The sequence below is a fragment of the Scatophagus argus genome, chromosome 13, assembly GCF_020382885.2.
Source record: "Scatophagus argus isolate fScaArg1 chromosome 13, fScaArg1.pri, whole genome shotgun sequence".
Classification (NCBI taxonomy): Eukaryota; Metazoa; Chordata; class Actinopteri; family Scatophagidae; genus Scatophagus; species Scatophagus argus.
The window spans coordinates 17,447,942-17,460,372 of record NC_058505.1 but is presented as its reverse complement, the minus strand read 5'-3'; the positions used below and the strand labels follow the sequence as shown (position 1 = coordinate 17,460,372).

At 43.7% G+C, this 12,431-nt stretch overlaps 1 protein-coding gene across 6 annotated transcripts; it reads right to left on the bottom strand.

Moving 5' to 3' along the window:
• Nucleotides 1-267: 267 nt before the first annotated feature.
• On the bottom strand, nt 268-12,247 carry LOC124069120 (serine/threonine-protein kinase tousled-like 1-B). 6 transcript variants are annotated; one of them, XM_046407898.1, is made up of 23 exons: nt 11,760-12,247; nt 9,790-9,911; nt 9,021-9,089; nt 8,758-8,796; nt 8,554-8,629; nt 8,425-8,468; nt 8,239-8,322; nt 8,046-8,126; nt 7,848-7,940; nt 7,588-7,698; nt 7,233-7,277; nt 6,917-7,053; nt 6,496-6,687; nt 6,163-6,229; nt 5,839-5,936; nt 5,529-5,610; nt 5,325-5,416; nt 5,101-5,190; nt 4,129-4,298; nt 3,694-3,829; nt 3,477-3,588; nt 3,233-3,340; nt 268-2,633 (listed from the first exon to the last, which is right to left on the bottom strand). In XM_046407898.1, exons 1-23 carry the CDS (start codon nt 11,884-11,886, stop codon nt 2,484-2,486), a joined length of 2,325 nt encoding a protein of 774 aa, XP_046263854.1. In that variant the 5' UTR covers nt 11,887-12,247; the 3' UTR covers nt 268-2,483. The 6 variants fall into 6 exon arrangements, with proteins under 6 accessions (XP_046263854.1, XP_046263853.1, XP_046263858.1 ...); XM_046407897.1 differs by having other exon boundaries at nt 8,239-8,328; nt 11,760-12,246; XM_046407902.1 differs by lacking the exon at nt 8,758-8,796 and having other exon boundaries at nt 11,760-12,246.
• Between the last annotated feature and the right edge of the window lie 184 nt (nt 12,248-12,431).

Sequence of the window (12,431 nt, the reverse complement as noted above, 5' to 3'; positions counted from 1 at the left end):
TCCAGATTTCAGATTGAAATTAATGCTTACTTAATGACTTCACTATGGACAAGTAAATTATACATCAGCTTTCAGTATAATTTTTCAGCATATCCATCTCTGTAATACTGCTAAATATTATGACTGTACTCTAACAATGCCAGTGCCTTATTATTAACACAATATTATCACCTCCCTCTGTGCTCCATTTTGTATAAAACACTTCCAGTGATGTTGCATAACCCTCCCCAGGAAATATGGGTCCCACTGCAGAAATTACGACTCATATTAAGGCAATCTTTATTGCATATGAATGACACAGCCTAGCGCTGCACCCCCACAGCTAATGTGATTCAACACGTAGCTTACTAATGGCTGTACTCAGATCTGTCTACACACGGTTGTTGTTAATCATGTGGTGTATACACTTGAAGCTAGCACCCATTTTCTACTGTTTTGTCAGGGAGAAGAGAGAGAGAAAAAAAAAACTAGACAGGAGGGTATATGTTTTATGTCTTACTGCACCCCAGTGGATCAAATTACAATTCATCAACCTGGACACAAACTTTACGTGTCACTGCACTTCATCACTTGCATTCATTGGGGAGCAGCAAGCTGAAAGTAGGTACTTCCTGCAGTTTAATTTGTCTGTCATGTTACTGAAACTACATCTGGGGTTTGTTTTTTTGTTCATCTAAACGGTTGCACACAGAATATCAATTAAGACTTATCTATAAAGCAGGAGAGAAGATGAGACACCCACAACTTGCTGTTAAATGCTCCCACTTGTCTTTTATCTAACTTGTCACCCAGGAGGATTTCTCTTTGTTGCCACTGGTTGTGCTTTGGGCAGAGTCCAGGTTGCCTTCATTTAAGAGGGTTTAAGATATCACCACAACTTAAAGGTAAGTGCTTTATTTACAGGACGACAACATTAGGATATATCCATTTGATTTCTAGTTGCAGTAAATCATTCTGCAGCTCAGCCAACCTGGATTGTGCCCACTTCCACTGGCATGAACAGGTGTGACCACTCGTCTGCGCACAGCCTAGTGGAACTTTGCTCCACATGTCCTCTGTTGGACGTGTACATGGAAGTAAACAAAGGCCCATGTGGACAGCACAGCAGGTGTCTGTTTCAGTAAGGGGGGCTCTGGAGAGTGTTCTTCTTAACGAAGTTCAAGTATGCACATATGCCAGGCAGAAACCATTCACATGTTAGAAACTAAAAGCAACATTTATAGCAGCAAACTGAGAAGAGCTTTCAGGAGGAAACACAAATAAACAGACCAAAGTGAGACACTGGGAAGCAAGGATAAGCATCATCATAATGTATTTGCTAGTGAGTAATGTCTCCTGCACATGAAATGTACACTAAACTGTGTCCCGAGTCTTTGCAGTACAGTAACAGCAGATCCAATCCCCCCAGTTCAGTCCAACTCTCTTCAGACATCTTTGATGAGGATGTTTATGAAAATGTGGTACTGTAATACTCATCTATTTGAATATTTTATCTGAACAATGGATTAAGACAGATTCAGAAATCCACTTCCTGTAAACCCAACAGTAGATCTGAATTGCTTTGCAACAAAACAAAAAGGAGAATCGAAGACGTGGCTATTGAAAAGTCTGGAACTAGCCCACGCTGCAGTACTTCATGCCCAATTTGTGAGACCAGATCACCACGATCTGGACCAGAAGTGCAAACTGACCCCAGAGATTTCAACTGGGACATTTTTTTTGTTTTTTCAAGTCCCCTCACAAAGTTCCAACATCACTTTTTAGTGAACCCTGTCATGAGCAGAGGGACTGCAAGGGTGAATTCAATGAGATGCAACCATCACTTTGAGCCTCGTGAAAATGGCCTGCAGAGCTGACTTGAACAGGTGGTCCATACTTGACCTACAGCAGACACTCGGACCTTCTCTGCAGTGCACACCAGTTCACCCTCTTCTTCTGTTCCCCGCAGGTCAATGCCACCTTCAGATATGAATAGAACGTCTCTAACAGCAGCTTTATGTTGAAGAAATTCTAAGCCATCTTGTGATCTGTATTATGGTGTTGAGCTAAGAGAGGTGGGCTTGGACAGGGCACCCAGAAGCCACTACAGCTGTTGAAATGTCTCCTTAAGGGGTTATTTAATAAAGTCCATAAAGAAAGCCACTTGCTTCATCATTTTCATTTCTTGCTACAAACAGCTTTCACACTCTCTTTCCATATCCCTTCTGTTATCTTGTATCTTTTCCTGTTTTGTTCTTCCCCATATCTCACACAGTTGAGTTCAAGGGCACAACTCTGTACAACAAAGGGAGTATATCCCCCTTTCACTTCTTCACCCTTTTCCATTTCATCTTTTGCAATTTAATTCTGTTCTGTTGCTAATGTATCCATTTGGGAACAGCTCAAGTTGAAAAGAAAAGAAAAAAAAATCCACATCCATTATCCTCCAATTAGAACAGTCCTGGTTTGAGGAGAGAGGCCCGTCAGACATGTGAGAGAGCCAGTCAGTAGGTAGGGAGAGATGAGGCGGAGGGCTGCAGGGAGCCGGAGGAGTTTGAACGTCTCATGTGAGGGAGGAGGTAGGAGTCCGAGCACAGTTGGTGAACATCGAACCGGTCCTCCTTGCGGTAGGCCAGACAGCGTCGGATAAATGCCTGCAAAGGGGAACATATTACAGAAGGAGCTGCAGGCTATGTGTGTGGGTGTGTGGGTGTGTGTGTGTAGACTATATTTACTTAGGGATACAATACAGGGGATTGGATTGGGGAACAAAATGGTTTTAAAACTCTGGTAGATATTAATACTTAAATTACAGAATGTACACGTCTGAACTGCTTTTTAATACTGCAACACAACGTTGTCTCAACTCAGTCATGCTCACGCCTGCCAGGGCTGAGCAAAACGATGTCCACTGTCAGACATTTTGATCTGTTGCTCAGACAGAAATTACTTGTAATATGTTGCAAATTGTTCAGCAGGACTACTCCACCCCCAGTCCACCCCTAACTCCTTCTATGACAATATTTGGTTTAAGACCAGAAGATGCCATCTACACAGTACTTTTTCATCTAGAGATTCATCTTTATTGGATCAACACTGGATTACCGAACTCTGAATAATACAACAGTGACAGCCCTCACATGAGTGGAAGTAACTGGAATGTACACAGTAAAGCAGACACACTGGCCCTAGTGTGAATGTATACCGTTTGTGTATGTGTATTAATACATCTGTGTGTGTGTGCGTGTTTTACCTTGGCCTCTGTGCTTGCCTGCGGTTTAGCAGGGAACTGGACCTCTGTGGCTTTGAGGATGGTGTTTTCCTGTAGAATATCCTGCTGTGACTGGTTGTGACCAAAGGGCTGGAAAAACAAAACACATAAAATCACCACCAATCCAGTGTCTTCCACACTGCTTCAAACAATTGTGACTGGGTTTGTATGATCTCGTCTGAGTTGATTTAGGCTTAGCTGTAGCAGGTCCTGTTCAGTGTTGTACCTTGCGTCCGTAGAGGCACTGGAAAAAGATCACTCCCACAGACCAGACATCCACCTTGTTGGAAATTTTCGGTGGCTCCTTCCCCACCACGAAACACTCTGGAGGAAGGTACCTGTAACACACACACAAATAGCATAAATAATGCAATCGGTGTCATATAATGGAATACAGAGTCGTCTCAGTCTGAGGGGAGGGTTCTTCTGTGTGTGCGTCTTACCAGTAGGTGCCTGCTCCCTGTGATGTGAGGTCCATCCCGTCCACTCCGTAGTTGTCATCATCCATAATCTTAGACAGACCAAAGTCTGTGATTTTGATTTCTCCACATGCGGTACCATCCACCAATAAAATGTTACCTGCACACCACACAGACAGTGAGACTCCGGACAGTGTGTGAGACGGAGTGAGGAACACGACCTGCTTCAAACACTGGGAAGGACTACAGCTGTACCACGACTGCACTGCGGTAAATAAACAAAGCTCAACCACAGTCGTTTCATACCACATGCTGAGAACGCTAAAAGTAACTGCAAGGACTTTAAGAGACTTTATCCTCTTCGAAGAAGTGATTACAAACACAGCAGTGCAGTTGTTTTCATCGGATCTCAGTTATCTACGTTTAATTCCAAAAATTCCAGAAGTTTTTTGAACCCACCAGGTTTGAGGTCGTAGTGAATGATGGGGGGTTTGATCTCGTTGAGGTACCGCAGGGCGCTGACGATCTGCATGACAATGGAGCGTGCCTCCTTCTCTGACATCAGCTTGTTTTGCTTCAGGTAGAAGTCCAGGTCATTGCCTTCACAGAACTCCAGGACAGTACAGAACCTAAGAGAGCAGAGGACACACACAGGAGAATAAGATCCAACTCAACCACAGAATGTTAACTGATTGAGGTTTAACAATGCTGTCGTTTATTTACTGATCCCTCAGCAGAAAGATCTGCTGCTCATCCTGTGTTATAAGAGCTGTGCAGTTTTAAAAGCTGGAAAGGCTGAAGGCTAAGAGGATGAATTTCAGTTCCCCCTCCTCCACATGGAGGTCAGAGGTCAGCGTCAGGTCCTCCTGCTGCTGAATGAGCCCGACTTAAGTTTCCAGTCATGCGTGTGAGCTGTTCTCTTTCACAAGGAGAGCTTTTCTGACCAGTACAATATGAGCTGGACCTACACTCAAGCTTTGTATTCAACACAGAGAGGGTTTAATTTGTTTCTCTGGACAAACAAGCAGTATAATCAGTCTGAGAAAGTAACACTGGCTTCGATGACTGACGCCTCACATGCTTAGTTCGCGCTCCAAGCAAGAGGTTAACCCTTTAAAAAAGAACTTCCATTGTCAGGGCATGTTGACACTGCATCATACATTTTTTTGCGATTTGCTTTTACTATTTACTCTTTCCCAATCTGATAACACCCCTATGATGTTTGTTCAAACTTGTAGCACCGGCTGACATAGAGCCTTGAGGTAAACAACTCATGAATTATTTCAATATTCACTGTGTAGGACCTTTACAAAGGTTTAAATGTTACTGAAGAAAAAAAAAAAGCTTTTTAACCCAGCACTGGATGATAAACAACCTCAGGATATGTCAACCCAGCAGGGCTGCAGCTGGCAGAGGTCAGAGGTGACTCACGTGTCAGTATCCAGGGAGAAATAGTCATACAGTTTGACTATTCTGGGATGGTCCAGCTGCTTGTGTATCCGGTACTCCCTGCATGCATGTCTGGAAGGAAATAAATGTCAACGCAGTGTGTTTGTGTCAGTGGAGAAACATTTTGTCTTTAGTGTATCTTAAAAGTTGTGCATGTGTGCATGTGTGTGTGTGTGTGTGAGAGAGAGAGAGAGAGAGAGACCTACTTGTGGTAATTCTCCTTTTTCTCCTCTCTCCAGTTCTTGTTGAGCTGGTGGATTTTAACAGCTGCGTAGCGCTGCTCAAACAGGTCAAAAGCCTGTGTGTGACAAGAAAACACACACAAGCACACATTTGTCTCTAGACATACATCAAAGAGCAAGGGGACAGGAAAAAAAAAAAAAAAACTAGTCCACCCACACAGATGTTACCTTATAGACTTCACTGAAGCCGCCCCTGCCCAGCAAGTGCAGCAGCAGGTACCTCTCATTCAGAGTAGGATGGTCTTTAAATCTGCGTGAGGAGACACAAGTTTATGATCTACTGCTTGTACCTTGACCCTCTTGTGTCACCAACTGCTTAATTTTTTTATTGGACTATTGGACATGCTCTTACAACTACATCTTTTAACTATAAAAGAGATTCTCCATTACGTTGTGTAAACAGTGTAAACTCAGTCCCAGTCTTTTTGACCATTAAGTCACTTGGCAGGTTATGGTCCTGTGAGTAAAACAAACTTACGCCGAGCTGTCCTCATTGTTTATCCTCTTCAGCTCTCTGATATGAAGATTCCTCACACGCTCCAACCGCTCCAGCTCTGCTTGGATCTCCGCTTCCTCCTACATAAACACACCTTACTGATTTGTCTCTTGTTTCAAGATGTGTGCACTTAAAACCATGTATGCAATTAATTTTAAGCCTCCTGCAGCATTTAAAACCAAATGCATGACCGTCTATGCATTGTTTTAAGTACCCTTTCCGTGTTTCAGAATAAATTTTGGCCATTTCACTGAATAAAAATGTCTGTTTTTTTAAACAAAAAACAAACAAAAAAAAAAAATCAACCTTCTTCAGATGTCCAAGACGAAGCTTGAAGATCTCTTCCTGCTCATGGTACTCAGCGAGGGTCAGCCTGCCAATACAAGGACAAAAATCAACATCTCCAGCCCAAATGAGCCTCTAAAAACACACTTTATTACAAACATTCATTTAAAACTACTTAAGTCTTGATAACTCAACTAGGAGTCATCTTGCAATTAATTTTAAAGTTAAGGAAAATGTGTCTAAAAAGGCTTGATGTATGGCTACTACTGTCAAAAAAATCCTTTCATTCTTTATGCTCCAACATCCTCCAGTTGTACAGGAACAGACAGTGTGTATATACTTTAGTGGACTCACAGCTGGGGCAAGGAGGGCTTGAGGAAGGGGTCGGAGTCGTTGCCATTGACCACCTTGGTTTTGCGCTGCTTGGGCTCAGAGGTGGAGGCCACTGAGAGGGAAGGAGATGCAGGGTTTGGAGGCTTCCTTTTAGCTAGCAGCTTCCTCTGTCGCTCTATGTCCTCTCTCTGCTGGTTGATTCCCTCCTGCTGCCTACCCAGAGAGGAGGACACGGAGGAGTACAATATGGATCATATGGTGAAAGGCTGAAGGAAACAATAGAAGCCCTTCGCATGCTTTCCTCTAAGCACTGAATTTAAGCAGGCACATGATATTCACTTGTGCTACTGTTTTACCCTTTGACACAGCTGAGAACATAAACAAACAAAAAAGCAATTAATTAATTGTATTGAAAGCTATGCATGTGTTAGCAGTCTCTCACTTAATCAGGTTCTGGAATGCGTATCCGTCAGTCCACTGCTCTGTGTAGGACGCCCCGTGTCTGACAGTAGTGAAGTGACCGAGACGGAGACGGTCCTGCATGCTCTTCTCGCGGCACGACTGCTTCTCCTGGGTGCTCTGTTTGCAAAAACCAGGAAGACATTACACAAGTAAATTTCCTTCCCAAATTCCCAAATGTATTGTGAAAGGGCTGCTTGTATACTGAAGCCCACCACCACCACCGTGCAGCTCTGCGCAAAATGGTGGAGACCGAATGACAACAAGTGGCTGGTGAAGAGATTCAAATTTGTACCAACCCAGGGACAGAATTTTTCCCTCAGGGGTTGTGGACCAAAGCAGAGCTAAAACACCAGAGAGGATCGGACTTATTACAAAAAAGGGTGTTGCTCCATTTCTGTTGCTCGTGTAAGCTGTGACTTTCTGCTGTCTGTGTTACTAATACTCTTCAGATCTTCTATATGTTGCTGACGCAGTAGATATAAGAGCACAATAACAGAGGATATAAGGTCTCCATTAGGCTTACATGTAGTGCGTTTGTGACTGTCAGATTCTTTTTCTTTCTGCTCGCAAGAGATCAAAAAACACTGAAAGCAGCGGTTTTTCTTTAATCCAATATACAGTGAACACACAAAAGAGTGCAAACACACATACCTTCTCTATGAGCAGTTTCTTGCTCATGGTGATGCACTTATTGAGCCTCTCCTTGTATTTCTCCAGGAGTTTTTGTTGTTCATCTATCTGTCTTCGCAGGTCACAGTTAGCCTGTCAAACAGAGACAGCGGGGTGTTGAAGCTCATTGTGTAGTTCTAGACATAATAGGAAGAAACCTGACATGATATCCCACAGTACATTAGACAGCTGTTTTCTTATGCACTCTCCACAAAAACTCATGTTATGGACACTGAACTCACCCTGAGCAGATCATCTATTCGCCCCTCCTTTTTCTCAAGGTCCAGACTCTTGTTGCTCTCCAGAGCAGCAAGTTTCAGGCCTGTTAACTCCGTCTAAAAAGATCCAGACCGAGAGGTGCCAGTCAGTTCAATGTAACCTACAGGAATCTATGGGTGGGGTGTCATGACAGTGTTTCAGTCATATGTGCGTCACTTTACCTGGACACACTTGCTGGAAGAGGCTTTGGGATTGTGTTCCCCAAAGCACAAACTCGTAGGTGAGGAGCTATTCTGTCGCACCTACAAAGAAGTTTTGTTAAACTTTGTAATAACACAGAGTCAACTTCACCTTGTGTGTAAATGACTCACAAATCCTTGCGTTAAGACATTTTGCTGTTAGTGAAACACTCACGATTGAGCCTGGGGCGGAGTGCGAGTTCTGTGGAGAGCGGCGAGCTGATGGGAGGCCTCTGACTGGACTGGAACCATTTCCACCCTGGAACTTTGCAAAAGAAACAAATGCATAAACTTAGGAATCTGCTTCAAAATAATAAGAATCATAACATTTTTGGATGATGGAAGCTGCTGTAATGCTCACGTCAAAGTAGTCACTGATCTTGGGTCCGCGTGTAGAGGTCTTCCCTGCAAGAAAATTGATTTAAAGATTTAACACAAGCTATCAGCAATGCATAGATGCCTATATTACACTGATTTCTTGCAGGCACACCTTGACTACTCTCTGAATATGTGTCAGCTTTCCTTTTCCTCCCTCTAGACGATTCAGAATGCTTCTTCTCTGGGGTCTGTGAATTGACATGAAATAAGAGAGAGAGAGAAGAGAAGGCATAAATCCCTTGTGTTTTACCTAACAAAGCTGTTTCAAGCGGTGGTGTTCAGCAGGAAGGAGCTGCATGAAGACAAGAGTACATACTGAGTAGGCAGGGGAGCTCCCTCTTTTCAAATCAGAGTTCTAGGAAGAGAAGAAAAGGAGAGGTGGAGGTAGTGGGAAAGACAGAAAGACGAGTGGGTGGAGCGAGGAAAAAAAAAAAAACATGCAACTGTTTTCTGGCTTCACAGCTGGCATCTGTGTAATAAAATCTGTAATATTTAATTTAGGCTTTTGTTCTGTTTCCTGTAAATAAATAACAGTCACTCATGCCCATTTCAAAAATAGGAAGTCTGTGCACGTTTTACCTCTGACTCCTTGTCGCTAGATGAGCCCAGACTGCCATAGCTGTGATTAGAGGACTCATTGGCCAGACCCTAGACACAATGAGAATTCAGACAAATAAGCAAACACACACAATATGAAAATAGTCTCTCCGTGTGAGTGGTGCTATCAGTAACCTTGTGTAATGTAAACACCAATGAAACAAAGGCTGGAGGGAGGCCTCTAGTCTGCCACATCAAATAGGAATCCAGATCTTCAGTTATGAGGTGTGTCATTTGGCACTATTCCAACACATGAACATTTCCAGGAAGACTGCACCCTTTTTAGGAAAACAGGAACTTTTACCTGCTTTTTCACAAAGGGAATCTCATTGTGGTGCTTCATTCTTGTCACAAAAAATTCCCTATTGCTGAGATGGTGCATTCTGATGGTTTAGGAACTGTCATAACAGACTTAGTCACAAAAGTTAGTCACTGGCGAACACAAACCTCAAGACGACTAGAATTTCAGTAGATATTCTTTCTGCTGCAAGCAAGTAATGTGTGTTGCTACCATTGATATTAGAACTGGGGAACTGACTACAAGATGCAGCCAATTTCTTGAGTGTCCTTATGAGCTAAAAGTGTGACTACAACAAAGCTGTTCAAAGCATTTCAATCCTTTACTGGTCAGAAAATAGGACTGCACAAAATGAGCTCAAAAGGCCCTTTAGCCCCAGGGTCAACTAACTGCTCTTGCGTGTGTGTGTGTGTGTGTGAGAGAGAGAGAGATGTGTCTCCATGCTGCGGTTACCTTAGCACCTCCACTGGTGCTCCCAGTGCTGCCTACTGTGTTGCCAGTGACAGCTCCTGTGAACCTGGCCTCCAGCAGCTCCTGTCTCCTGGGGTCCAGGCTGTGCAGCTCCTCCATGGGGCCTGGCATGAGAACATCAACAGGGTAACATTACATACATCATCACCATCTCCAGCAAACAATGGTGACAAGAGCGATTGAGCAAAATGACTAGAGAGGAATAAAAATGAGCACTAAGAGAAGGAACACAGGACAGAATCTGGGGGAGGATTAGAGAAAATTAGAGTGATTAGAGGATAAAAATAGAAAAATGGATTTGATTCAGTTGGGCAGCAGGTAGCTCTTTAAAAGATTCTCTTTCATGCTATGGCAGAAGATACTGTGGATGAGTGACACTGCATTTCTAACTTAAGCAGGAAGGTCAGGAGGGAGATGAGCCGAGGCAGAGTCTCCCAGTATGTCAACACAAAAATCCTCAACCACATCTTATATTATCTCATTAGTTAGACCGCCACAATGGCCTCATTGCACACAGTGCTAAACTAGTCTGTGAAATTCAGGGATATAAGCACCTTGGAAGCCTTGCAGATGGAGCACAATACTAGATGAAATACCATACAATGTCCGTTTTATCGCAGCGTCACATCTTTCTACATGCTGCACAGTCAATGCAGTGAGGAGCAGATTTGTGCCTTTCAGGAGTTGTGATGAATTCAAATGGCGTGCGTGCACATCAGTGTACAAGACACAGCTTTTCAGGTCATTCAGGGTTTGCAAAAAGATGAGCTTCACATTTGAATTTCCTCAGGATATAGTCAGATATGCAGATGTCAGAGTGGCAAAACTCCCAGCTCTGAACCACAATATTTACAGCATGATTCTGGCAGCAGCAGCAGCCTAAACATATATGTTGCCTGACTGGGCCTTGTTCTATGACAACCAGTTTCCAGGTAGAGACACACAGGTCCTCTGCTCCCTGCTGACTACTGCTCCAAGTGTTTATTTCCTTATTGGTCATTTCCTGGCTGTCAACTTTGCATAGCTTCTGGCACAGGGGCAAGCCCTGAAAGGCATAATGGACATTATGAAACCCCTGGGCAGTGAAATAGAGAGCACACTATGAGGCCCCTGTGGGGTTATCTAAGGACAAGGGAGACAGTAATTTTGGTTAATTAATGTATATGGCCAAAGCTCCACCTTTCAACATTATTTTGTATTTAGTACGTTAGTTTTACGAGTCTCAGGTTGAAAATGAACACTTAAACGATATCCTACGTACTGCAATTAACTTATAACGCCAAATTTGGTTCTTAACGTCTAATTAATACCATCGCTGTCTAAATATTTGTAACACTTCATGTCCTATAAATAATATAGCTACTTAGCTACAAGATTAAAGCCGCTTGTTCCCACTTTTGATGACTATTTTGTCATATTACGTTCAGTAACTCAGCAATATCGGATTCGATAAAGTCTCAATAGCATGTCAAAAAATGTGGAAAAACAAACGCATCCAAACTGTCCGGAAAGGTAAAACCCAAGGCCTGCTATCAAGTTTACAGCAGTAGGTGCATGCACTGCAATGCATTAATGGATGCATGCATAGCTACGTTGTTTAATAATCCAACTAGATGCTGCTGATAAAGGGCGAATAGTGTAAACTGCTACTAAACTGCTCTCGCATTAACAGCTTCGCGTAACTAGCAATCATATAAGCTGACAGTCATACAAACAAAACAACAAGCTAGCCCTGCCTTTGTGCAAACACGATAGCTTGCTGCTACTTAGACTGGCCATCAACTGAACTGACAGCTGACGTTTGGCTTCCAATTCACGGCATCAGTGAACTTGACATCCATTTTTTACTTCAGCAAACGTTAGCTCGACACGGCCAATATAATCCACTTCTCCTGCAAAGACACACTTCAAGGAGAATAAGAGTCGGACGTTCCGTTGGCGAGCTAATATACCTTCCTTGCTCTTGGCGGTCGCCGTTATATGTTGTTGAGAAATCGTTGGGGACGAGGAGAGCTGCGACCAAGATGGCGTCGCCTCCAAACTTCCACCACCACTTCCACTGTTACTTTGGACACTCATGAAGCCACTTTACCGCCGAGAGGAGCCAGCGTACACACTGCCGTTCGCGGAAATCCCAAACTTGCGTCCATCGTTTGACACCTGCTGTAGTCAAACAGGCGAGTAAACGTGAGTTAGAGCGTTTTTGTGTTGCTAGACGTCTCGCATTTTGTTTCCCCTGTGGGTCCTGCGGAGGAGAGGCTTCTTAGGACATACGCAGAAACGGATCCAATGTAACCTTTGCATGATGACCGCACCGCGCGCCTGTCAGCATCCAGTTCGCGAGCGAAGCTCTGTGATTCTTGTACGCGAGACTATCGCGAGGCTGGCGCGCACCTTACTTGGCTGCGCGATGGGGGATGGCATGACACCGAAACAGACACTGATCTGGGATCATTTTACCCTCCTCCAAACTAGCCTCAGGCTGACTGGGAGGGACATCTCGGCGTTGACCTGAAAACAGCCTCTTGTTCTGGTGAAAACAACAAACACCCCGAAAAAATGGCCGAAAGTTCTAGTGTGCTTGAAGACATCGACAGAAAACACAAATGCGCACGCGCGCACAC